This window comes from Lepus europaeus, chromosome 16, assembly GCF_033115175.1.
Source record: "Lepus europaeus isolate LE1 chromosome 16, mLepTim1.pri, whole genome shotgun sequence".
Lineage (NCBI taxonomy): Eukaryota > Metazoa > Chordata > Mammalia > Lagomorpha > Leporidae > Lepus > Lepus europaeus.
In genome coordinates, this window is record NC_084842.1 from 48,029,906 (window position 1) to 48,057,888 (window position 27,983).

General features: G+C 44.8%; 1 protein-coding gene across 2 annotated transcripts in view; it reads left to right on the forward strand.

Annotated features, from left to right (window-relative positions):
• The window catches only part of MSRA (methionine sulfoxide reductase A), a 410,272-nt gene that overhangs the window by 151,466 nt on the left and 230,823 nt on the right, over nt 1-27,983 (forward strand). For both annotated transcript variants that reach the window (XM_062212846.1, XM_062212845.1), the window contains exon 2: nt 25,505-25,573. In XM_062212846.1, the coding sequence (XP_062068830.1) occupies nt 25,505-25,573 (69 nt within the window). The remainder of the gene's footprint in view (nt 1-25,504; nt 25,574-27,983) is intronic.

Here is a 27,983-nt window from a genome sequence, read left to right on the forward strand (position 1 = left end):
ATGAGATATTGAAGCTATGACTTTTTATACAGGACTTGATACCTGCCCATGCCTTCCTGTTTCCCTATACCACAACCCCAAGTAAAGGTTTTCATGTGCAGAAATGCTAACCTTTACATTGTTTGAAAGGAAAATGCTATTTCTTCCACACTCATAACACAATTAAACAGTTCTGACACTAAATGTGTGGATATTCCAGACCTAGCAGTTCTCCAGTTCTCCACAGACACCCATGGGGTATCCAGCTAGCTATTCAGTTGGCATCACACCCCAAAGGTTAAGGGGCTCAGTCCTGCAGAATTTCTCCTGACCATTTCTGGCCATTTCCAAGGCCCAGTTGATCACCTGTACACCTGTCTGATGTAGCTGTAAATCAGCAGTTTCCACAAAGCCCTCTTCAGGTTGGATACTGGCTAAAATAGCTCCGAGAACTCAGGGAAACTCTTTACTTAGATTTACAGGTTCATTGTAAAAGATATAGCTCAGGGTCAGCCAAATGGAAGAGAGGCAGAGGACTGGGTATGGGAAGGGGTGCACCGGCCTCTCGGTACGTTCATCATCCAGGCAGCTCTCTGAATCCCATCCTTTGGGCTTGTTAATATAAGCCTCATAGGTAAGCCTGAGATTAAATCATTGACTGGTGGTCAGAGGACAGTATGGCTGGAAGTTCCAACTTTCTAACTGCTTGGTGGATTCCTCTGGCTGCCAGGCTTTATCCTCCAAGACTCACCTCATCAGCATAAATGTGGGTATGGTTAAAATATGGTAGACACACTTCTTAGCCCTATCAGAAATTCCAAGGGTTCTAAGAACACTGTACCAGGAACCAGGGGGCAGAAACCTAGTGTATTTTTCCTATTATGCTGCAGTTATAAATATTTTATATTACCTATTTGGTTATCAAACACTTTTGGAGATTGTGTTTCTGTTTCCTTCAGTTCAACGTTTTGAAGAAGTGGACAAGAAAGTAGGTGTTTTTAGAAGACAACAGATTAAAGACTGTGCTAAAATGTTCCGCTTGCTTCTTCACTACTTCCAAATAATTCCCAAATTTTTTGAAACCTACCACATTTACTTCTCTTTAGTGGACTTCCTGAAATGAACCTCTTACCCATGACCTCCAACTTGATAGCTTTCCATTCCAGGCTTCTTCTCTTTGGACTTTCCTGTCAGATCCATAGTTGAATTAGTAAATGCCCATTGAACCACCAGGTCCAATCCTGGGCACCCAGGACATGTGAGAGCAAGTTGGGCCATGTCTGCACTGCCTGCACACTTGCATGCAAATGAAAAGGCATAACCAGAGCCACATACAAGTATGTAAACTCACATAGTGCTAAACGCTACAGGTTAAGCTAAGACAAAGGGCATAAAGCAGGGAGAAGGGGATGCTGTGAGACAAAGGCTGGTCAGGGAAGTGCTCTCTTTAGAGCTAGTGACTGAGTAGAAACCCAAATGAAATGAGAGAGTGAGTCAGGCTAATGTTTGCAGCTGGAACAGCAAGTGCAAAGGCATCCTGGGGGTAACCATCTCGATACTTTCCAAAGGCGGCCTGCAATACCGCTAGATAGGGATGAGTTACGGGGAGAGGAGCTGAGGCTGATAACCCATCAGGGACAGGCCCCAGGATGCCTTCATGCCGAGGTCAAGGCTGTAGGCTGTAGGCTGTATCCTAAATGTGATGGACAGCCACAGAAAACTTCAGGGCTGGGCATGACATGATTGCATTTACAATCTAAGACAATTACCCTGGTTGTTTAGTGGAGATGGGCCCAGCGAGGGGGTAAGGGTAGAGTGGGTGAGAGTGGAGGAAATCAGATGAACTAGCTGGATAATGGTGGAAGTGCTGAGCAGGGGTAGAAATCCAGATATATTCTGAAGGGCAAGCCAGTGGGACTCCTGGCATTGGGAAGAGGTAGCCTCACGGAGAACATCAGTGGAGCCCTTGCTTCCGCCCTGTGGGTCCTGCTCCTGGGTGTAAATGGCCTTGCTCCAGGGCCCCTGTGCCTTGGCCTGACTGTGTGATTGCTCTGTATTCTGGGTGAAGCAGTGAATGGAGAGATTACTGTAAGAAAACATCTTCTCTCCTCCCCAAGATGTGGACATGCAGGTAAAATACAAGGTTCGAGTGGGGAGATGAGACACACTGTTCTTGGCATGTGACCTCCTCCCTATCTCCCACTTGGAGCTCTTTAGCTCCCTTCCCCAACTTTTTGATGTTGGGGAGTGGACAGGAAGTTGATGAGCAGACTTCGGTGACTTGCCTGGTTTATTAGCTGTGGGACCTAAGTCAGCTTTCCTAGTTCCTGACTCCAGTTCCAGATGATCTTTCATTTAACTTATAGAATGACTACAAATATCCAGAGAGGCAGTGATGTGTCCTGCAAAGCCAAGGATACAACCAAAGATGTGTGTATTAGTTGTCTATAGTTGGTAATGAAAATATTCCAAAACGTCATGGCTTGTAGCAGCACATATCTATTATCTCAGTTGTTGTGGACCAGGAATCTGCACACAGCTCAGCCGGGCCCTCTGCTTCAGGGTCTCTCACAAGACTCCACCCAAGGTGCTGGCCGAGGTGGAGGCTTCAACCAGGGAAGGACCCACTTCCAAGTGGTTGTCAGCAGGACTCAGTTTCTCAGGAACTGTTGGGCTAGAGGCCCCGGTCGCTAGCCAGCTGTTGCCTTGAGGACATCCTCAGTTCTTCGCCACGTGGACCTTCCAAATGTGGCAGCTTGCTTCACCAGAGCAGGCGAGGGAGAGTTAATAAGCAGATTTTCTTACAGAATCTAGGAGCGGGAAAGATCTCAGTGGTCACCCTGGACACTCCTTGCTCTACAGGTGAGGGGCCTGAAGCTCAGTGAGGGGGTCCTGACTTACCACAAGCCACAGCTACTAAGAAATAGAGCTGGGACCTCTGGTATTTAATCCAAAGAGGATAGAAATGGGCTGTATTTAGCCTGCCACAAGCTGGCAGATTGTGGCTTTTATGTTTGCTATTTCTGGTTTTATTCTCTGCAGATTTTATTTAAAGGTTTATGTATTTGAAAGGCAGAGTTACAGAGAGAGAGAGAGAGAAAGAGAGAGAGAGAGAGAGAAGAGACAGACAGAGATCTTCCATCCATTAGTTCGCTTCCCAGATGGCCACAATGGCCAGGGCTGGGGCAGGCAGAAGCCAGGAGCCAAAAAAACTATCTGGGTCTCCCATGTGGATGGCAGGAGCCCAGGCATTTGGGCCATCTTCTTCTGCATTCCCAGGTACATTAGCAGGGATCTGGATCGGCAGTGAAGGAGCTAGGACTCAAACCAGCGCTCCTATGGGATGCCAGTGTTGCAGGTGGTAGCTTAACCTGCTGCACCATGACACTGGCGCCTCTCTGCATATTTTAAATGCATTGCCACTGTGAGGTAATCCCAGGCCCGGGATCCAATTGAGATCTAAATGGCACATCCTGAGCTTTGTTTGAGACCCAAGATCTTGAGATTCTGCTTGAGCCTACCCAGCTAAAATCCTGTGTTTTCTGTTTCTACCCCTTTATATTAACGTGTCTTTGAAGCAGAAAATATAGTTTGAGCAAGTGTTTGAACCACAACTCCTTGTTCTAATTAGCCCTCAAAGTCTTCAACATTTTCCTTGGTAGCTTCATCTAGTACTATAGGCCACCAATGTTAGAAGTTCTCATTTTATAGCTTAATTTATCTAAATCTTTTTGTTTTCTCCTGGCTCTTGAAGCCTGTTTCAAGCTCTGGAATTCTTGCTATGTTCGTCCCTTCAGTCCTGGCCATGTCATTTTAGTACATTGTCAACTCTGGGATGTAGGAGGTGATAGATTAGTTATTCTCAGGACCGAGATGTGTGAGAAGTAACAAAATACAGACTTCCAGCAAATCACCTGGTATTTATGGCCCCAGTTTGCCGTGGACCAAATGTGAGTAATGGGTCAGGAAAGTGGGACATTTTCGAAGTGGCTGGGATGCCACCAGGGATCTACTGTTAAGAGCCAGGGAAAGATGATACACAAAAGTCACAGCCGTGCTTGGAGTACTGCTGTAGTCTCAGTCAAGGGCAGATAGAGAGTCTGGGAACTTGAAGCTGAGGTAGACAAGGCAGAGAAGTTTAAAATGTGGAGGTTATGGGGTGGTATTGTGGAGCAGTGGGTTAAGCTGGTTTGAGCATTGATTTGAATCCTGGCTGTCCCACTTCCAACCCAGCTCCCTGCTAATGGCATGGGAAAAGCAGCGGAAGATGGCCCAAGTGCTTGAGCCCCTGCCACCCATGTGGGAGACCAAGAAGAAGCTCCTGGCCTCTGGCTTCAGCTTGGCCTTGTCCTGGCCTTGCAGCCATTTAGGGAGTAAACCAGTGGATAGACTTCTCTCCCTCTCTCTCCCTCCCTCTCCCTCCCTCTCCCTCCCTCTCCCCCTCCCCCTCTCCCTCTCCCTCCCTCTCCCCCTCTCTGTCCCCCTCTCCCTCTCCCCCCATCACTCTTCTTTTCAGATAAATAAATAAACCTTAATAAAATGAAATACAAAGGTTCAGATAGCAGTAGTGATGAACAGAGAGCAGAATGCAGGTCAGTCTGTGGCCAGGCTATTTGTCCTGGACTTCTTCCTTCCCCTTTTTCTCTCTTGCCTGAAAGCCCAGGCCTAGAAAGAGATCTGGGGTCCTTCCTGCTTGCTGGAGAGGAAGGGGGGAGTGGCTTCCAGGGAAGGAAAGCTGAGGCTGGCATGTTTGGCATTGGTCGATTTGGTGTTGGCGTTTCAATTTCCTCATTGCTGTCTTCTATAGCTGGCCTCTGACATGGTCTTCAGCCGCAGATTCCCCCATTAAACATTAATAGACTCCAGATCTCCTTCTTATCACAGGGAACAATCACCCTGAATCACTGTCTGCCCCTGTAGATGAGAAAATTTGCCTACAGTGTTATACTCAATGAAAATAGAAGAAAATCCTTATTCTTCCAGGCTTGTACCTTGGATTCTAGGATTATTGTTATTTTTAAAAAATATTTGCACGACCACATTCTTCTGGAAACTGGCAAGACATTTTAAAATATTAAGACATATTTAAAATAACAATAAGGATTGCTTAGATTTGCCTGATGCTTTAAGCTTACCACATCCATCTTTGCATACATCTTCCCTTGATCTGTGTGTGTAACAACCTTGACAGGTAGAATAAGCATGGCCCAATTTGATGGACAAAGAGACCTAGATTTAGAAAAGTTAGGTGATGTGTCAAAGGATGAACCTGTAGGTCATGCTACTAATAATTGTATACAAGTGGATTTTCTACCTTGATCTTCCCATTCTGAATCCAGATGCTCAAACTGAATGGAAAATAGCTTGATTTTTATCACCTAGCCTGTGAAAGAAGAGAAAGCAAAGGTTAGCAAAGGGAAAGAAAGTGAATGGTGTTGAATAAAACATGAGGAGGGTAGTTTGCATACGTAGCCTTATGATCTTTATTGCAGGACTGAGACCCAGTTCCTCACCGTTCTTCATACCTTCTGCTTAGGTAAATATTCACAACATTTACCATGAAATCCTCTGTCTGAAGGCTGAGATGCTTTCGCTCTGTTCTGCAGAGCCTCTTTTGATCTCTCTTCTCTGGAGATGGCTGTGTCCTCAGCAAATGTGGGTCTCCCTGTGGACAGTTGGTGATGGAGGGACAGCTGGCTGCAGGGGCAGCTCATCAGCATGTGTCACGATCGGTCCTAGCAGTCATTAGAATTCATTATAAATTACTCAGGGTCCCAGGAATCTCATTTAGTTCTCACTCAGCAGCTGGACAGTACTGCCAGCTGTGGGTCCAGGGCTTCCCCCAAAGATTTTACCTAAGCTTTGGGAGCAAAATAGGTCAAATGATCCAATGATGATTGGGTGGGGGTAAAGCTGGAAAGCCTATTTCTAACTCAGAATAGAGGCTCTGAAGATGCCGGGAGGGTGACTTAATTAGAACTGTGGGCAGAGTGTAACATTTAGTGCCCTGGTGGCCAAGGAACACTGAAGGGTATCTTTGGGAGCTATTAGGAAGAGATATGTGAACAAATCATGGAGAAGAATAATGAAAGCACAGTGAAGAAGAGTTGTGCGTGGACTCAAGACCTGGCTCCTGATTGCCTTTTCTGTTTCAGCTCCTACGAGCGCTTTTCTCCAAATCCTAGACAATGGTCTGAACTGACCATTTAATTCTCTGCACCTTTGAGCTCTGTGTTCCTATAGAAACCTACTCCCCTTTCAAGACCCAACCTAAAGCTGGGACCAAGTACTTTCATGTGGATCATCCCCTCACAGTTCTTATAAAATGTCATTTATGATAGATGTTCATTCCATTCATTTTTTTTTTTTTTCAGATGAAGGGATCGAAGCTCAGAGGGGATGTATGATTTAATCAAAGGCAAAGTTCTGGTGGGGAAGTGGAGCCCTCCAGAGCAGCACAATCGGTTCCTTTGCCCTCCAACCACAGCTCTTTCCTCCATTACGGGGTCTCCTTCACTGGCGCTCCCCTTACAATACGTAGTCCTCTAGTGGACCTGCACGCAGTGGCGAGGTGAGCCACGTTGCACTTCGGTGCTCCTGACCCTTCCTCAGGTAGCTGTTTTCCAGGTGGGAACTGACCTCTGTACTGAATGAGGGGCTTCCCCGTAACCTCACGTCCTCAGTCTCTTCTCTATCTTAGAACACAGGCTGGCAAACATTTTCTGTGAAGGTCCAGATGGCAAATATTTTGAGCTTTGCAGGCCATACGGTCTCTGTCACAACTGCTGAACTCCGTCACTGTAGAATGGAGGTAGCCATAGATGATATATAAGTGCAGATATGGCCACGTTCCAATAAAACTTTATTTAATGACACTGAAATTTGAATCTCTTAGAATTTGTACATGTCACAAGACTTTTTTTTTTTTTTCTTCTGATTGTTTTTCTACCGTTAAAAGCCACTCTTGGCTGGTGGGCCATATTTTTGCCAACCTCTGTTCTAGAACTGACTAGATAGTAATCGTCTCCTTTGGGTAAAATTGTCATTGTATTAGTTTGCCTGGTAGCACATATGATTTAAACCTTTAACTACAGGTAAAAGGCTCTGTGGTCTCCTAAAGGGATTTTTGGGCAGCTGTAACTGTGACGGACAGAATGGAAGAGGGGACACCAGGCAGATAGCTGTCTGTGTGTAAACTAAGGCCAGTCCTGCTGCTCTGCTATTGTCTCCTTAGTGAAAATGTTATATGTAAATCCTATATGTCATTTATCTTTGGGCTCTGTATAGAAAGAAAAGTCTTGCTTTGGTTTTTATAAAAATACCAAGCTTAAATCTTTTTGTGTGAGCTGTCATCAACCAATCTGATGGTTGATCTTGTAAATTCATGCTTTTTAGTGTTGGCAGAGGGGTTGCTTTTGTTTCTGAACAATTTCATGAAGCAATTCAATTGGGACTTACACGGAGTTTCAACTTTAGCTTTACTTTTCATCTCAACTAGATTTTAAAGACATAGGCACATGCTACTGTATTACAGAAGCCTGCTTTAGAATCCTTCCTTACTGAGAGCATCAGCGAAGGATCTGGTCAGCTGCTAAGCATTTCTCTTGCCTGTGGAACTGCACGGTTGAGCCTGCTTCTCCATTGGTCTGTAGATGATCCATGGCGACTGTGCCTTGCCTGAAACATGACTGGTGATCTCTGGAGTGTCTTGAAGGGCTTACTTTTTAGCCCTTCTTGGGTGCATCCTGGAATGAAAACTTCCATGAAACATTATGCCTCTTTATCAAATTTGGTCAGGAGCATAGGAAAGGAAATGGAGACTTCATAGGGAGCTTGATTTTCACTGGTACCCATTCCACCTGCCAATCCCCTGTCTTGTGTTGTATGTTCAGATTCTCAGGTGAAAAATGCAACTGGGGTATAATACAGGTGCTTGACTCACTGTCAGCCTTCAAGAAGACCATGCCAGGGCCCAAAGGAAACTTGTTTCATATGTTTCTCATTAATCAGGGCCTGGTAGTCTGAGAAATAGAAAATTAGACGGATTACCCATTAGAATAACAAGGCACAGCTTCTTTGTGTTTCTTCCCCAAGTGTTTCGGTTATACTGTTACTAGCAACACGTGGTGGCCTGTTATTACTGTCTTGAAATTAAGCCTAGAAAGTCCTTCAACTGTGTCAGGTAAACATTGTGTTACTGATCAGCATGGAAGTTATATGCTGACTTTTTCTGTAGTCAGAAGTGATTCCATAGTAGTTATGTTGTACTAAAGAAATAGAACTGTTGATTGTTCAATCCTGTAAAATGATTATAAAAGTAGGTAATCAATTCATGGAATTTAATTTAAATTAATGGATTAGCACGCTGGAACTTTGAAAATTATATACTCTGTGACCTTGTTAAATCAACTTATATATACACATAACTTTATACATAGCTTTATATGCAACTTTATATATAGCTTTTAAAAAATTTTTTATTTTTTGACAGGCAGAGTGGGCAGAGAGAGAGAGAAAGGTCTTCCTTTTCCTTTGGTTCACCCCACAATGGCCGCTGTGGCCAGCGCACTGCGGCCGGTGCACCGCTCTGATCCGAAGCCAGGAGCCAGGTGCTTCTCCTGGTCTCCCATGCGGGTACAGGGCCCAAGGACTTGGGCCATCCTCCACTGCCCTCCCGGGCCACAGCAGAGAGCTGGACTGGAAGAAGAGCAACCAGGACAGAATCCAGTGCCCCGACTGAGACTAGAACCCGGGGTGCCGGCGCCGCAGGTGGAGGATTAGCCTATTGAGCCGCAGTGCTGGCCTATACATAGCTTTTTTCCTAGGATTTTTTTACTTACACAATCATGTTATCTACATATAAAGGAAGCTTTTCTTCTGTCCTTTTTGTGTTACTTTTCTTCTTTCTTTCCTTCCTTTTTGAACTGTGACCATAAAGGACACCCTTTGCCTCAGCCCTGATTGACCTCTGAAAACATTCCATCTTTTATCATTAAGTGTGATGCTAACTGTAGATTTATGGAGATATCCATTATCAAGTTCTTGTCCTAGTTTGCTAACAACTAAAAAAATTGTGTGCAGGGTTTTTTTTTAGCATATGTTGAGATGATCAGATTTTTTTCCCTTTTGTAGTCTGCTAATGTGGTAAGTTAAATTTATTGAGTTTTTGAATGTTCAAACAACATTGAATTCCTTAGATGAACCCAACTTGGCCATGATTATTATACTTTCTATGTATTCATGAATTAAATATAATTAAAGGGATTTTGTGTCTGTACTTATAAAAGTGAGTTCTCCAAAGATTCTTGTGTCTTTTTCAGGTTGTGGCATCAGGTTAAATCAGGTCTTAAAAGATGAACGGGGGGAAAGTTCCTTCTTTTTCTATTTTTTTTGAAGAAGTTTACCTAGGATTGGTATTATCTGTTCCTTAAATATATCTACAATTTCCCAGTTGAAAATACATGAGGGAATTTCAAGAAGTTCATGGAAAATGAGCATAGTAAATAAACCATGCATAGTCAGTAAACTCCTTTTGCACTAAAATAAACTTATCTTTTAGAAAAATTTCTTTTTCTTGTACTACTTTTTATTTGATAGGGAGTGAGTTGGGGTGGGGGAGACCCCCCATCTTCTGGTCCACTCCCCCAATGCCTACAACAACCAAGGCCACGCTGGGGCTGAGCCAGGATCTGGGAACACAACCGAGGGTCTCCCACATGGGTGGTAGGACCCCAATTCCTTGAACCATCACTACTGCTTTCCAGGGTCTACGTTAGCAGGAAACTGGAGTCAGGAACTGGAGCTGGGAGTAGAACTGAGGCACTCTGACATGGGATGCAGGCATCTTAACTGCCAGAATGAATGCCTGCTTCGTAAGCTTATCTTTTAATTTTCCAAGAGCCTTTTTGAAAAAAGATTTATTTATTTATTTATTTGAGAGGCAGAGTTACAGACAGACAGAAGGAGTGACAGAGAGAGCTTTGTCTTCTTCTGGTTCCCTCCCCAAATGGAGTGGACTGATCTGAAGCCAGGAGCTGGGCGCTTCTTCTGGGTCTCCCATGTGGGTGCAGGGCCCAAGCACTCGGGCATTCTTCCACTGCCATCAGCAGGGAGCTGGATCAGAAATGGAGTAGTGGGGACTTGAACCGGCACCCATATGGAATGCCAGCATCGCAGGCAGAGGCTCAATCTACTATACCACAGCGCTGTCCCCTCCAAGGGCCTTTTGAGGTATCCTGATATGAATCTAGTTTTTTATTTCAAATTTTCTATTTCAGATGTCAGTTTTGGTAATTTACGTTTTTCATGATATTTCCGTTACTAATTTGTTGGCTCTCAGCTCCAGATGCTGCCTTCTGCAGTAAAGGAATTCCTTTAATGCTTCTCCCTTCATGTGAGCATGACGTGGAGCGTTTTCAGCAGAAGGAAATGGCGAGTGGAGGAGTGGCCATTGCTGCACGAAGTGTCTACTGCCATTTCTGGTGCGGACCAAGGTCCGTGGTATGGGCACAAGGAGGTTCTGGTGGGGCCTGTCCCAGCTGCTGGCCCAGAACACAGTCACTCTGTGGCCTTACAGCCTCAGCCTGGTGATAACATTTCTGCAGAGCCCCTGCACTGTCCATAGCTGTGCTGATCCTGCCCCCACCCCCAGAAGTGCCCCGAGTGTCGGTACCTGGACCCTCACCACATGGCAGTGCCCTTGCTGACCCAGCATCTCCAGATTAGCCCTAGCCTGGAAAAACTGGCAAACTTCTCTGTTGTCTGGTGGCTGAAATATACCTACCCTGAAATGTCGGAATCCTTTCAACTCAGTCCTCCTTCCTTGGGTACTGTCCTTTAGCTGCAGGCCACTGTAGAATTTCCTGAGATTGTGTAGTTACTGTTTTCTGTTAGACTTCTGTTTATCCTTGCGTGTGGTTTCCAGCTCCTGATTGGACCCGGACTGCTACACTAGATTTTTAGCAGACACTATCACAGATGAGTCTTTTGTAATCTGTGGTTTCTATCCTCATTTTCAAAACATGTAGGAGACATTGCTTTGTGTTCAACTGGCATATTTTCTCCTTGTTTCACTTCCCTCCCCCTTGTGTGTTTTCACCTGGAATTTAACTAAAGGGGGAGAAGGGAAGACCGGACTGTGGTGCCGGTAACTGAAGCTCAGCAGCCAGTGAGTGGGGACACAGCTTGCAGCAGCACTGAACTGCTCACCGAGCTCCAGTCTTCCAGTGCTCCACGTCAGTCAGCAGAGGGGCTCAGAATTTCCAGAGGTACCATGAGTCCAGGATCTCCTAAGGTCCCACAATTTTACTGCATAGAATAGGGGTACTCTGACCTTATGTTCCTGATGATTGAACTGTCTGGGCTGGTAAATAACCCAATTTAATATCAGCAGCAATTTTAATTTGCTTTGATTCCGTAGAAAAGGGGGGGGACATATTTCTTATAGATGTTACTATGAATGGAAATGACCTAACCAACTTTTTACTTCCATCTTGTCAGAGGCAAAAACCCCCAAACTTAACTAACCAACCAGTCAACCAAACAAAAAAAAACCACTGAAATACAGAGCATTCTCCCCATCACAGTTAGGCCTTTGGCATGAATTTAAATTGAGCCTCACTGGGAATTTTGGAAAAACATTTTTCTTCATTGTTTTTGTGAGTCCTATGAGGCAGAGATAGAACTTCCCCAAACAAAACAACAGGAAAAGCAACTAACAATCCCCTGGATAATGCAAATGAATAAAAATTGCCAGAATTATTGCAAATGTGCTAAAAGCCCTACTTTGATATTTTATATACTATTCCTAGACTTTAGTGGTTCAGAAATGCTGGTTTTAGCAATGCCAGCACACTGGGGAATGAAGTTTGTGGAGAAAATAAATTACATGGAGATAGTCTCCAACTTAGAAATGGGTCATGTTCCAGGGGTTGATTTGTAAATCAGTTAGACTGGAAATGCATTTTTTCCTCTAGAAATCAGCTTTAAAAAAGATGGTTTGATTTCCTGGCTTAAGTCATTAGTGTTTCTTTGTAAAAAAAAAAAAAAAATTGTACTACATTTCCTTTATCTGAGCACAATAGTACATTAACTGTTTATTGCTCTGTAATCAATTATTTTTAAACATAACAACTTAGCACTAATCACGTATTATTGTTTCATTGTTTCCTCGGGTTGGGATCTGGACATGGCTGGACTGGGTGCCCTGGATCAGCATCCCTCACGAGGCTGCAGCCCAGGAGGTGGCTGCTGTGTCTGCGGAGGCTCACTTCTGTGGCTGTTGGAAGGCTGGGTGTCCTTCCACATGGGCCTGTTCACAGGGCTGCCTCATGGCATGGCAACCAGCATCGCCACAGGGACCCATGGTGAAAGTCGGTCTGTAGCCTGCTGTCAAAACTGATCTTTCATCACTCCTGTGTGTTCCCTTCAGTAGAAATGAATCTCTAAAGCAAAGGATTGAAGCTCTAACTCTTGATGGAGGACCATCAGTGCATTTGTAGCCTTGTACTTGGAACTTGGGAAGTTCGTGGCGGCCTGCCATCCTCACTGAGGCCTGCCAAGTGATCTTGAGAGTGGTTTTTCCTCCCTTGTTCCCATAGAACCTTCAGATGAGACTGCAGCCCGGCTGGCACTTTGATTGCTGCTTGGTGGCAGACTCTGAGTCAGAACCACCCAGCTGCAGATAAAGCATGAACTTAGACCACTGCATTTAGAATGTACCTTGCATCTGAGCGGTGGTTGTCATGCAACAAGGGGTAATCTTCATCTCCCTGGGAGGAAACCTTTCCACAGTGATGAGTAGTACAGTGGGGAGATTGTTTACCGCAGTCAGATTGGAAGCTAGGTAGCTTAGAAAGGAAGTAAAAGTTTTCCTTCCCCCTCTCATACCATATAACCAACTTGGCCAGTATAAATGAGTGTGTTGTTGATGTTATAAAGTAGAACTTAGAATATATTTTCTCAATAAAATAGTATTAAGAGACTTCAAAAAGTTTATAGGAAATGGAATTAAAAGATAAATTTATTTTAGTGCAAAAATTTTGATTCTGTGCATACAAGGTTTTTCATATAGCTTATGGAAATGTATATGATGAAAAATATGTATGGATTTCAAATTTGTTTTGCACCAAAATAAACTTATCTTTTAATTAAATTTCAAATGACTTTTTTAAAGAATACCTTTGTTTTCTATAACTCTGGGAATCCTGGGAAAGAGTTACATTGGAGACTCATTATAAGGCTGAGTAAGGCTATTTGGGCTAGCTCACCACCCTTTGTAATATCATCATAAGAGTGACATATGCAGAGGGAGAGGGCGTAAGAGAAGGAAGAGGATGGGGCGGGGGTGGGGAGGGGGAGACCTGGTAACTTCTATTCTCTGTTCACTTTCCAGATGCCCACAATAGCTAGGGCTGGGTCAGGCCTTCCTCCCTGCCTCCCTCCCTCCCTCCTCCTTTTCTCTCTCTCTTTCTCTTTCTCTCTCCTCTCTCTCTTCTCTCTCTCTCTTTCTTTCTCTCTCCTGTCTCTCTCCTCTCTCTCTCTCTCTCTCTCTCTCTCTCTCTCTCTCTTTAAAGTGATCTGTTTAGGTGTATCTCCATCATTTCTAATGTAAAATGACATGGATGCACGTTTGCTGTAAGGTTTGTTCCAATTTTGAGCAGGAACAAATGGCTCAGGAAATTTAGCATCAGGAAATGAAGTCAGAATTCCTTTTCCTGGAGGAAGAGCAGCCAGAAAGGCAACAAGGCTGGCCTTCCCCTGCAGCAGGCCCGTGTGCTGGCCGAGAGGTTGGTGTTGGGCTGGAACAGATTGCAAGGGGGGCTGGGCCCGTCAGGCTCAGCTGAGCACTGGGCCAGATCATTTATCACTGTCAGAGGGGACCGGTGGAGGGAGAGGGAACTTACTGGACCAGCTCCTGCTTGGTGGCTGATTGACAGCTGACAACGACTCAGTCAACCTCTGGGCAGACCATGTGCCATCCAGGGACAGTGCACCGCCTCTTTAAGGCTACTGACATGTTGACAAGGAAGAGAGGGATGAGCTGCCCCTGCTCTGGCGCCTCCCTTGGCGCATGCGCCCTCCTCTCCGCGGTGCTGCATAGGGACCTGTGGAAAAGCGGATTGAAAGGGGTACCGGAGGCACACAGGCTCCAGAGTGATAATGTGACTCGGATGAGAGGAAGAGAAAATACCTCGGTGGGCAGCAGCCTTAATTACATGCACAGGACTCAGATCCTCTGCAGAAGGCTGATTATTTTAATGTGGCAGGACTGACAGCCACAAATGCTGGGGAGAGAGAGTAGATAACTTGGCTTCGTCTGTGTGTTGAAGGCTACAGCAATGTAAGCCATGGAAGCTAGCCCCTACAAAGCTCTGAAGTACAGCACTTTTTTTTAAGAATAGTCTGTATTAACAACAACCAAGTATCTCCTCAACTTGCAAATTATTGGGGTGATTTCTATACTTACCTCAACATGCATATACTTGTTATATATGCATATATATGCATTAGCTTATTCAAATCAAAGAAGGATTCTAAAATTATCTGTGAGAACTGTATATTTTGCCTTGCCTCAGTGCTGACTCTTAAGAGACTGGCTATTAGGACACAGAAAAACCAGAAACCAAATGAAGCCTCAAAGGCCATCAGAGCCAGATTGCCAGAGTGACTTTGAAATTATATAGCAGCAGTTAGTAGCAATTTTCCATTTGAAGATAATAATAAATTATTCTATTTTGCTCAATTAACCGTCTTGGACTTGCTGGGTTACTGGCATATCCAGGGGCAGCATGTTTTAAACAGTAACACAGAGTATGCTTTCTGTGTGATCCACTCTGTATATGTTTAATAGTCATCTTACAAAGCCATACCTTGTCTCAGAATCCATAGGAAACACCACATACTTTAACACAAAAGGAACTCATTTTGCTTTACTCATATTTCAGTTCAACTGTTCTCAACATTGTTTTTCACAAGGATGTCACATGCATCAGGCTGAAGCACAGATTTTAATTCTTAAAATAACCTTATTTTAAATGTAATTTGTGCTCTCAAGATTACCCAATTTTGGTAGTCATTAGGAATTCCTTGTTCTTAATAGGGAGAGATTTCTTAAAAGTTGGGTGGATATTTTCCATCACTTAATGTAATGTTACATGTCTTTCTTTACAAATGCCTGAGTTAGATATGGGTTCTTGAATGTGGTAAGTAGTAAATGTATCACGGAAGTGAAAATGGAATTCTTCTGAAAATGAAGTGAATGACTTGGGGTGTTTTATTGAGGCGGTATAGCACGAAGGAATTCAGCGTAGTCTGATGGCAGAGGGAAAAGTGGATGCTTATAGAGCCGTAAGCTCCGCTCTTAACCCAGGAGCCTGGGTACACAGATCTGAGCAGCAGCACCCAGGGGTGGGACAGGGACCTTTCAAACTGGTGGAAGATGAGGAGAAGGCAGGTACTGCATCTTTCTCTTTGTCTTACCCATATCAAGTGCAGCACCTGGCACAGAGCCACTGTTCCATAACCGTGACACTCTCTGGTCAATGCCTTGACTTACTGGATGGCTTTTCATTCCCAGTCCCCTCTTTGCCCCTCCTTCACACGGCTCCCTGGGAGTTGAGAAATTGCTACCCAAGGCATGAAGGACTTGGCCCTCATCGGAGAGGATGGACCAGCGCTGCAGCTGGTGTGAGTCCCTCTGGAAGTCCCAGAATAGCTTGGTGCTTACTCAGGGCGGTTTCTCAAGTAGCAAGCACAGCCAGTTCCAGGTACTTAAACCCCTGGAAAGAAAAAGGCTTCCTGCTGAGTCCTTAATGATGAAGCTGGAATGAATCTGGCCACTGGTTATTTTCACCTAAGAGCGCTTTGCTGTTTTCTCTTATTCTGTCTACTCAAAGAAAATAGAGTAAGACTCAGAGGAAAACATTGAGAATAGTACACCTTGAAAATATACCTGGGGGGTGGTATTGTGGCACAGTGGGTTAAGTGCTGCCTGCAATATCAGCATCCCATATGAGCACTGGTTCAAGTCCCAGCTGCTCTGCTTCTGGTCCAGCTCCTTGCTAATGTGCCTGAGAAAGCAAGGGAAGGTGGCCCAAGTAGTTGAGTCCCTGCCGCCCACATGGGAGATGTGGATGCAGTTTCCCACTCCTCGCTTTGGCCTGATCGAGCTCTGGGTGCTGCCACCATTTGGGGAGTGAAACAGTGCATGGAAGATGGATCTCTTTCTTTCCCTCTGCCTCTTCCCCTTTCTCTGTACTGTTGCCTTTCAAATAAATCAATCTTAAAGAAAATAAACCTGTTTGAGCCGTGCTTTCTTCTTTTCCAAGTGTTGCTTTTTACTTATATTTTTCTAGTTTACTGATTATCCAAGAAATACTGCTTTAGAAAAATTGGGCATATCTAGAAATGTAAAGGAGAAAGATCACCAATAACTCAGCATATGGAAGCAGCTAGTATGACATTCTTACCGTGCTTCCTTCTTGTCATTTTTCTGTGCCTTTGATTTTTCCTTTTTTGCATCTTGCTTCTTTTTCCACTCAGTTCTATATTATTACTATATTCTGATGCCATGCAAAAAAATTATGGTCATACTTTAAAAATTATGACACACTATTCCACCTTAGAACTATATTCTCCTTTTGTCAGGTCATTTAGGTGGTTCACAGTTCTTCACTGTTAAGACCAATTGTGTTGTAAACATCTTTGGAAACCTTTGCCTCAATTCTGCTTGGTTTTTAAAGTTGCTATTTATAATTAAAATGACTGGGTGAAGGGTTTCAAGGCTTTTGACATTCTTGATGCATATTGCTTGATGCCAGATTGCTTTCCAAGTAGACTGCAGTTGTATGAGAGTTGTTTGATTTGCATTCCTGTGAGCAGTGTATGAGAAAGCTTAACTCACTACACCCTTATGGGTACTCAGCACTGTTTTTGTGAGTTTTGCCATTTGCATGAATTAAGACTAGCATCTCAGAGTGTGATTGAGTGTCTATTCATGTATATATTTATCTGTATTCCTAACCGTTTTTTGGTGTAATGTCTGCTCCTGTCATTCCTCACATTTTTCTAGATAGGATCTGTCTTTTACACAATCACAGAAACCTCTTGGGAGCCAGCAGAGACAATCCCTGTGCTGGCTCCTAGGGCCTCTGGCTTCCTTCTGCTCTCTAATTGTGGCTACTTCTGTGGGCACTCTCCTTCACTCTCCAAAACAGCCGTGCAGCCTCAGGAAATACAGTGGGATCATCATAGGCCAGTTTTTCTTAGGAACACAAAGGGGCTGATGGCTGAGAGCATCTGCAGTTTGTGTTTCATTTCCAGGGTTGTGGTCACACTCATGATCTCGTGCACTAAGCAGACCTCCGGAAACGCAGCAGTCGAGTCCTTATAAAGCGGAAATGTCCTGTATCTGCATCATGCATTACTCTTTGAGAAACTTGTCCTCATCCCCACCCCCTCTTCCCTTCAGATTTCTATTAAAAAGTTTGTTGATTACAGAATATCCTTGAGTGCAGGGATTATGAAATTTATTACCTTCATCCACTTGATACCTAATACTCAGTACCTGCCAGGTACGGAGGACTAAGAGCGTCATTGCCAGTGAATAGAAACATGAGCCAAAAGACCCATATCTGAAAGGAGAATTTTCTGCCCCCCCCTGCAGCATGTGACTCTGCTGCGGGCCTGTGCCTGTCCCTTTCTGACAGCTCCATGTGCGGTTCATCCACCAGAAGATGCTGGGAGGTATGGGGGCTGCCTGAGCTGGGGCATTGGCTGCCTTACCAGCCAGGAGGTGCCTCTGCAGTTTGCTGCACCTGGAGCAGGGGGGAAGGGAGAATCCTAGTGGTGGGTGGGGTTAACTGGAGGAGGGCCAGCAGTTGGAGCAGGTGTTAGGCTGTTTCCTGTTGCTGCAACAAAATACCCGAGGCTGTGCAATTTGTTTAGAGGCTGATGGTCCAAAGAGCACAGTACTGGTTCTGCTGAGGTTGTGTCAGGTGGTGGTGGTATCATGGCAGGAGCATGTGCAGGAGGGAGAGATCATCTTTCGAAGGCAAGAGAGCAGAGAGGGGCCAGTCTTACTCTTATATAACAGCCCTCTCTGTGGGAACGGTCCCAAGAGGACCACATTAATCCCTTCTGAGGGATGTGCCCTCCCCCTCCCTGTGAACTAACTGCCTCCCTCTAGGCCTCACCTCTTTAAATCTCCTGTCACTTCTTAACATCACCACACTGGAGACCAAGCTTTCAATACATGAACCTTTGGGGGATAAACCACATCCAAACCCTGGCAGAGCAACAGGGTACAATCCTGAATGATGCGTGAATTGGCTTTAGTGTTGTAATCTTCAGCTCCTCTCATCTGATTTGCCCTTGCTTTTTGCTTTTAGGGAAGCCCTCACTTGGATCCACTTATTGATCACCACATAAGGAGGACAGTGAGAATAGCCTTTTCCTTCTCCTTGAACTCTGAGAGTAAAGCTTGCCTCCGGGTGCCCGCTGTAGTGGGCGCATCATCTCATTCCCACCCTGGTCTCTATGGGAGACTCCCTATCCAGCATCTCCCTGCCACAGACCCCAGCTGCTGTGTTCACACACCTTCCCAGTGAATAGTGAGCACTCAGACGTCCTAAGACACAGGCTGGGAGGAGAGGAGCAGAAGTTCGCCCTCAGGCTGAGTGGTGCCCTCCCAGCAATTTTCCCACTGCCATGTCATTCCTTGCTAATCCTCTCTTCTTATAGGGAACATGCAATTTGGAGTGAAACCCACTCCTGGTTAGCTTTCACCTTGAAACATGAAGCAAAAGTTACGATAACCATAAGGGAAAGAAGCTAGTGGGAACTGTAGCATCTCTGGGCATGCCTGATTAGAGCCAGTATTGCCTCTCTTCTCCCAGGGCTCCTGTCCAACTGCTGAGTGATAGCCAAACATCCTTAAAGCTGGATCCTTCCTGGGCTGGGATGCAGGGCGGGGAGGGTCCTTCAGGTGGATATGTGAGAGGCTAAGCCTTCTGGGTCACATAGGAACCCTGCTTAGTTCCGGACTCTTGTACCTTGAGACACTATGAGACCTGGAGAAAGAGATACAAAGAAACAGATAATAGAAGGGATTATGAGTGTGAGTATGCCTGCGTGTGAGTGTGTGTGTGAACTGTCATTTTAGTGAAATAAGTGCACTGTACTGTGGCCCTCAATGTGACCACAACTACCACTGATAAGCTTAGTAGCAGTGTGAAAGATTGGTGGAATCATATCAAGTCAGTCCAGGCAACCCGGCAGTGTAAAGCATGGGTCAGGATATTGGCAAGTTTAACAATGTGACTGCTAGGGAGTGAGGAGCTTGTACCTGTAGCTGACCTGCAGCTCTGACAGTTTAGTCTAATCCAAGGCTCGTCCAGGCCTGCAAGGATTCTGTGTCCAGTGACTGTCTAGGATCCCCAGGGTGGCAGCTACTGTTGATAGAATCTCCAACTGGGTCATCTCCTGAGGGTCACGCCATCAGCAGGAGACTGGACCTACAAGAAAATACTGAGGGGCCACCCTTGAGTCTGCTTGTCTCCTTGCCCTTTACCTATCTGCTCTTCTCACCACCTCCAGCACCAAGATAAGGATTTTAGCTCTCCCAATTTGAGCACAGGAGAGGGAGCTTTATCACTCACAGGATTATGCCTGAATCTGTGAATAGAGATATATTATCAAGCAGTTTTACTGTACCTTTTTCAAGGGAGAAAGCAGTTATAAAATTCAAGTGCATTGGATATTCACAAAAGAACAATATCAATATCATCTTCTAAAGTTTTTTGTTTTTTTAATGTGTCCTCCAAATCTCCTTCAGAATCTCTGCAAAGGTTGACTTTGACCCAATCTAGCTCTAATTAACCTTTCCGCTCCTCAAGCACTAGGCTTTCAAGATGAATGAGAATCTGTTCTTTGTCCTCGTGTACCCTTGGCTGGGGACGAGTCATCGCCATCAGCAGAGGTTGTCCTCCTGGAGCGAGTGCCTCAGGAACGGCCCCACAGACATGTGCCCAGCAGGGACAGGTGCCCAGTCAGCCAGATTGGAGTCACCCACCCTGCTGTGGGCGGGCGACAGATGTCCCTGTCAGGCCCTCCTGTCTCCATTTCATACTCTGCGGGTAATCAATGGTTAGGACCCGATCAATGAGTGTCCTTTCTGTTTAGTAAGTTTGAGCATATCAGTGGTGAAACGTGCCAATAATTTTGAAATGAAAATGTACAAATACTGGTTAGGTTCTCCGATTAGCTCTCCTTCCCCCAAATCTTACTGAACCTAAATAATGTGCTTAAAAGGCCTCTGGTTTTTGGATTTAGAAGAGCTTCAATGCCTTTGCAAACTCGGGCTTGGTTCCCAGGGACTGTGCACTATTTCTCAGCTTTAAGGAATTTGCCTTTTCTCATTTTGGAATGGAAAGTAGCTTTCAGATTTCCCCTTATTCCTTTTCCCTCTAACAAGCTTGGAAGATTTTTCAGAGGGGTCTTCTTGCAATGTATCACAAGGAAATGGCTTCTTTATTAATATCTTCTTACTATTTTACTCACCTAGCCCAGGACTGGCAAAACACTTTGTCACACATTGCCATCTCCAAATGGTGAGAGTCTATGGGATGCTCTATTGAGATGATTTTTGTCATCACACTCAAGCATTGCAAGAGTGTGCCGTGGTTTATTAGTGATGTCTGCCATGAAGACAGAACAGAGGCATGGCAGATATCTGTAACCCATTCACATTCCTGACTTAAATCTTGCTGTAAAAAATAAAATTCCCTTAGAGGTCATAACATCAACCTGACAGTTTTGCGGAGTTCACTAACTGCTGGAAACTATTCTAAATGTTTTACATACTTAACTCATTAAATTACTAAGGAAGAAATTCTTATAAAATAGGAAATGAAGATACAAAGAGGTTAAGTGACTAAGTCAAGGTCATACAGCAAAAAGTAGGAAAGCTGAGATGCACAGTTGGGCAGTCTTGTTTCATAACCCAGGCTCTTCACCACCCACTCTGTTCTCTGTTTTTAGCTACTGCTGTGCCTGCTGTTCACAGTGCTAATGTAAGTCAGCTGAGTTGTAGAAGAAAATGCAAAATCAAATTTACAGAAACTATTGTCTTTGGGCTGTGGGTTCTGTAATTAAAGACAAAATGAGGGTGGGCATTTGGCACAGTGGTTAGGCCGCTGCCTGGGACACCTGCATCCCATATCTCAGTTCCTGAGTTTGAGTCCTGGCTCTGCTGCCAATTCTAGCTTCTGCCAATTCTTGCTAATGTGCATCCTAGGAGGCATCAGCTGCCAGCTCAAATGGTTGGGTCCCTGCCACCCATGTGGGAAACCCAGATTGAGTTCCTGGTTCCTGGCTCCTGGCTTATGCCTGGCCCACCTCCAGCTGTTGTGGGTGCTTGGGGAGTGAACAAATGGAAGGGAGATTTCTCTCTGTGTCTTTGTCTCCTTTTTTTATTTTTTAAAAGATTTTTATTTATTTATTTGAGAGATAGAGTTACATACAATGAGAGAGAGAGACAGAGAGAAAGGTCTTCCTTTCGTTGGTTCACTCCCCAAATGGCCGCAACGGCTGGAGCTATGCTGATCCGAAGCAAGGAGCCAGGTGGTTCCTCCTGGTCTCCCATGAGGGTGCAGGGGCCCAAGCACTTGGGCCATCCTCCACTGCCTTCGCAGGTCACAGCAGAGAGCTGGACTGGAAGAGGAGCAAGCGGGACTAGAACCGGCGCCCATATGGGATGCCGGTGCGGCAGGCAGAGAATTAACCTAGTGCGCCACAGCGCTGGCCCCTCTGTCTACCTTTGAATTAAATAAATGAATGACAAAACAGAGCCCAGAGAAGAACCACATGAATCAAGAGGGAGCAGCAAGTTAACTTCCTCCTTCCTCTGAGTCATGGAGCATTTTTGTCTTTCTTCCCCTACTGCACTGTTGGCCTCTCAGATGAGGGTAGGTGAATGGGAGAGGGAGGAGTAGACATTCAAGGAATAGAGCAGAACAGCTCCCTGGTCTTTGGCCTGCCTGGCTGGGGCAACTATTTCTAAGTGGCCATTTTCAATGATTATGTTTATATAGGAACATATACCATATAAATATATATTTATTATATATATACTAATATTTAGTACATAAAATACTACAGCTTTCATAATGGCTAAAGAGAGACTTTTTAGTACCACTTCATTCATTTATCTAACACAACCTTACTGAATACCTGTTCTGGGCCAGTTTACTATTAACGTGGTAGACTGGTAAGCCAAAGGAAATAGAACCTTTGCCCTCCCTGAGTCTGCAGTCTCCTGATAGATACGGTACCTGTCTAAACAGTGACTTCAAAAGTGGAGCCCTGGTGAGTGCTAAGGAGGAAAGGTGCTTGGTTCCAAGAGATCAGGGTGGCTGTACTGGGGGTTTGAGGGACACAGGCAGCCAGCTCATGTGAGCCTTTAAGGCCATGCTAAAGCATTTTGACTCTAGCCTAAGAGTAATGGGAGCCATGGAAAGTGGAGAAGGGAGTTGGTGTCTCATAATTGGATCTTTTTCTTCTGAAAGGTAATGGTGACTACACTGGAAAGAAAGGATTGGGAAAGGCATGTGGAAGGGTTTGAAGGCAATGGCAGGATTCCAAAGAAGTCATGGAATTTGGAGCTAGGGTGGGTGATGAAGGGAAGAAGTAGAGGCCCTCTGAAGTTATCTGGGAGGTAATTTAGATATAATTGATTATAGATAACATGGGGGTGGTGAAGGAAAGAGGAAAGGCAAGGATGACCAGCAAGTAGGAGGGCAATGGGCCTGTTTCCAAAGGTGAGAGCTGCTGGCAGAGTCAGGTTGAGTGGAAGGCCATCTTGTAAAAAGCTGCTGAGCAGGCTGAGGGGTGTCAAGTGGAGTGCATGTTTTACTGGAAGTGTGGCATGCTTCCAGCAGGCTGTAGAGAAGCCTGACGGACTATTCTGGGATACCAAGTATTGAGGAAAAGGTAACAGTCTGGCCTTTGGTTGAACTTTGAATTCAAACATATTTTTTGCCCTAGACAATAAGAATTTAGCAACTATGACAAAGGAATTGATAGAAATAAATGTCTTAATGATTTAATTTTCATTTTTAAATGTTTTGTCTGTCTTTTCACATAGGCATTTATATTTTAATCAATTTCCATTGTAATTTACATGGACAGTATAGTGGGATTGTTTTTCCTTACCATTATCCCAGCTACTTCTCCACATATTTGTATATCTCTCAATGTTGTATGATATTCCATTCACTTGATAAAGCATGAGTAGTAATTTTGCTAGCAATTTCCCTACTTTTGGATATTTAGTTGATTTTTAAAAGATTTATTTATTTATTTGAAGGCAGAGTTACAGAGAGGCAAAGGCAGAGAGAGACAGAGGGAGGAAGGGCGGGAGGGAGGTGTCTTCCATCCATTGGTTCACTCTCCAGATGGCCGCAATAGCTGGAGCTTTGCCGATCCGAAGCTAAGAGCCAGGAGCTTCTTCTGGGTCTCCTGTGTGGGTACAGGGGCCCAAAGACTTGGGCCATCTTCTGCTGCTTTCCCAGGCCATATCAGAGAGCTGGATCAGAAGTGGAGCAGCTGAGACTTGAACCGTCACCCATTTGGAATGACAGCACTGCAGGCGGTGGCTTTACCCACTATGCCACAGTGCTGGCCCCTTAGTTGATTTTAATATTTTATTATTGCAAGTCATACTTTAATAAATATTGTTATGCATATCACCTTTTTTTCCTCTTGAAATTTTATTTAAATGCTAAGCAGTGGAACTGATGGGTTACAGAGCTTGAATAGGTTTCTGACTCCTGAAAAACAAACATTTTTTAACTCAGTGGCAGAACTTGAAATTCTACTTGGAGACTCATCATGTTTCTTAGAATTCAGTGACAGTGATCCTAACAGTGAGTGCTTGACAGGGTCACCTGGGGCCTTGCATCATGCACCAGCTGATTGGGCCAGTTGGCTGCTGATGGGTCACTGTAAACTTGCCAGGCCTACTACCACCTTGTGGTGGGAACCCTGGCTCCTCCCTCCTAGATTTTCTGTTGTTAGGGTGATACCACAAAAACTGAAGAACCAGTGAGAGCCCCTGTACTGAACAGATGGAACCCCTAAGCTTTGTCTGAACTAGGCTGAGCCATGAAAGCTTACAGGTTCTCCGGGAACTTTGCAGTAGTGAGGCTGAGGCTAAGGTTCCCAGGAGTTTGGAGAGGGGCTCAAGACCTTCCATGTTGCCGTCCCAGTCTTCATCTGTCCTTAACTCCCATTGCTTCTCAGTGCAGCACCTCCACTGTCTGGACTGTTCCTCGCCCAGGCAGGTGCCTCCTGGCCATCACTCCGGTCACTTTCTCACCCTTGGCCATGCAGACCCTTGCTCTCCTTGAAAACTGCCCTGGTAGCAGTGCCTTCACAGAGCATACTTGGACTTCCCAGCTCGCTGTCCCTCGGCAATGGACTCCTATGGTATCCTCAAGTCACCTTCCAGGACTTGGCAAAGAGCTGTTCTGTGGTGTTTGTGTTTTACCTCTCGAAGATAATTGTACCCTCTTCAAGGGCAGGAACAATGTTATTCTTCTCCTCTAGACCCTTTAGGGCCTGGCTGTAGTTCTAAGCCCTTTGCCAGAGCTCAATAAATTGATGTGACCAATGCAGCCAGAGTCTATGTCTGTGCTCCATGATGTAGTCTTAGTGTTTTAGCTGTTCTTCTCTTAGAATTTTCTACATAAATCCTCATATTGAAAAATTCCTCAGAGTATTATTAAAATACTCATAGGTGGAACATACTTTGACATTCTCTGTCTGTTCACAGGGGATTGTGGGAACAAGTTAATACTAGAAAGCTGGATCTGGTTCCTTTTTATTTCCAAGACCTTGATATGCACTACAGTGAGAAGGTGTCCGGTTGTGGGGCCGTGGCACAGATGACGAAGGAACAGTGAGAAGCGCAGGCATGCGCAGTGTCTCTCTGGTTCATAGGAGGCCTGGTGTCTCTGGCCCCCAGGCACAGTGGCTGAAGTGTGGTAAATGACATATTCTGCTATTCTGGCTCTTGGAAAGTTGGCCCTACTGTTATTGCTGCTTCTCTCCCTCCTTGCTTTAAATCCTGATTGCATCAGCATTTTGGTTGTCAGGGGTCTTCAGGGGCAAGCCGGTTCAGGCTTGAACCCGGGCTTCCCTTGATCTCTAGGATGTAGCTTAGCACAGTGGGGGCTCTCTGACCAGGAGTCAGATGCTTCCAGACCGGGATGGCTCTGTCTCCGCTTTCTGCCCAGCTCCATGCTAGCTCTAGCATGCACTTTGGTAAAATGATGTGCCTGAACGAGGCTCTTCTGAAATCGAAATTAAAAACAAAATTGCAGAAACTCTCAAGATGGTAAGCAGTGGTGTATTTCTAACTTACAGGGAGAAATAGGCTCATTGACACATTTAATAACATGTGTTAGTATGTGTGTAGAACTTTACACTTGAAGTTAAATTTCTTTCTTCCTTTCTTTTTTTCTAGCCAAACATCATGTCAACGACAACAGAACAGTTGAACCTTTCCCAGAGGGAACACAGATGGCTGTATTTGGTAAGATATCAATTCTGAAAGAAAACCCAAATTGTGTGCAAAGATGAGTGCCAAATTTCTTAGTTTTAGCAAGTGTCCTCGGGGCTTCAAAATCTGGGCTCTTCTAGATATTTACAAGTCTTTACAGCCAAGAAAACTATTGAGTTCTTAGTAATTTCTGGGATTGGAAACGCTCATTCGTAGAATTTAGTGTGCTTTCCTTTCTCATTTTGACAACCCAAATATCAAATTGTGTACTTGCTATTACTTATGTCCACACTGTGAATTAACCTGCTAATTTAGGGTTTGAGTTTTTCTTTGCAGGAAGGATTTTTCCCCCCATGTGGATATATATACCTTTCCAAGGGCTGGGATTCAAGTTGTTATTCAAGCAATCTAATTGAAGGATCTCTTTCTTCTCCATCCTGAATTGAGCACATTCCTTAAGAGAAAACGTTAATTAAAAATGTTCTAAGCATAATCAAGTCCAGTCCCTGAGTGTACACCTGCACTACACAGCTACGTGGTTGAGCCGAACTTCTGTGTTACATGCTAAACTGTTTTTTTCAGAGAGCTTCTTTGTAATCAGTGTTTCCTGTCACCATATCTGGTGTCACCAAAAGTTGCTGCAAAATATCTCTGCAGCTGGTATTTTCCTTGTCTGCCTACTCCCCTCTCACATCCCTCCTGTCTTCTTCCTTTCTCTTCTTATACCTCCTTACCCTCTACATTCCCCTCCCCTCCTCTTCCGTCTAGCAGTGTTTTGGGGTCCTCCCACAGGAGTGACCATCTCCGTCCCCTGGAATGCCAATGGGAAATTCAGCTGTCTCCCTGTTCCTTCCCTTCAGTCTAAAGATCTCCCCCATCCTAGAAGCTAAAAGGCCCCTGACTTCATGCCTCCTCGAGAAGCTTCCGTCCTACTCTGGTCTTGAGGGTAGTTTCCTACAAGGATACAAAACTGCTTTGAAGTGTTGAAGTGTATTTACATTAGAAATTGACTTCAGAACAACTTAGTCTCTAAGTTAGCATGTTCAAGATAGAATGTTCCCTTACTCCCAGCGATGGAACCAGAATTAGCCATCAGTGATTATGTGTTGGAGAATTATGAAACAAAGACCTAATTTTGCCTAAGGGTTGTTAAATCTTGCTCTGTATGAGCTATCATTTTTGAATATTTACTGGCCCATGATTAGAAATCCCTATGCTCAGAACTCAGGATTTTAAAATAATTAATTAATTAAATTAAAAATTTTTAAATGATTTGATTGAAAGACACACAGCGGGGCAGAAGGTTGGTATGGAGAGAGATAGATACAGATTGGTTGTCCCATTTGCTGGTTTACTCCCCAGTGGCCCATCATAGCTGGGACTGGGCTAAGCCAAAGCCAGGAACCTGGAGCTAAATCTGGATTTCCCCCATGAGTGCTAGGTATCAGCTATTTGAGCCATCATCTGCTACCTCCCAGGGTGCGTGTTGGTAGAAAGCTGGAATTGGGAGCACAACCCCAACTCAAACAAGGCACTCTGTTGTGGGATGTGTGTTTCTCAAGTGGCATCTTAACTGCTGTGCCAAACAGGTACCCCAACCGTGCCTTATTCTATTAGACCAACTTCTCCATTTAAATTTCTGAGCATAATAGGGGTGGGTGTTTGGTGCAGTGGTTAAGGTACTACTTGGGCTGCCTTCAGTACCACATTGCAATGCCTGGTTTTGAGTCCCACCTCTGCTGCTGCTTCCCTAGTAGTGTCCTGGGGGACAGTAGGTAAAGATAAAGTACTTGTATCCTTGACAATGAAGTGGGAGATCTGGATTGAACTCTGGTCTCCTGGTTTAGGCCTTACTTAGCCCCAGCTATCGCAGGCATTTGAGGAATGGACCAGTGGATGGAAAATCTTTGCCTGTCTCTGTGTTGTCCTCTCTCTGTGTCTCTTTGCTATTCAAAGAAAAATAAATAAGAGCCAGTACTGTGGCGTAGCAGGTAAAGCTGCCATTTGCAGTGCTGGCATCCCATATGGATGCTGGTTCGAGTCCCAGCTGCTCCACTTCTGACCCAGCTCTCTGCTGTGGCCTGGGAAAGCAGCAGAAGATGGCCCAGGTCCTTGGGCCCCTGCACCCACGTGGGAGATTGGGAAGAAGCTCCTGGCTCCTGGCTTTGGATTTGCCCAGCTCCTGCTGTTGCAGCTACTTGGAAAACCTTCCCCCACCCCTTCCTCTCTTTTCCTCTCTCTCCCTCTCTCTGCCTCTCTGTAATTCTGCCTTTCAAATAAGTAAACAAACAAATCTTTAAAAAACTAAGTAAAAGTTTAAAAAGAAGGCATCATGGACATGTCTGTTTTGTCAACTTGTCTAGCCTACCATGGTGTCTGTCTCCATGGGACAGCAGGTGTTATGTGTACCAACATTTAAAGGATTCTTCTGAGGACTGTTTTT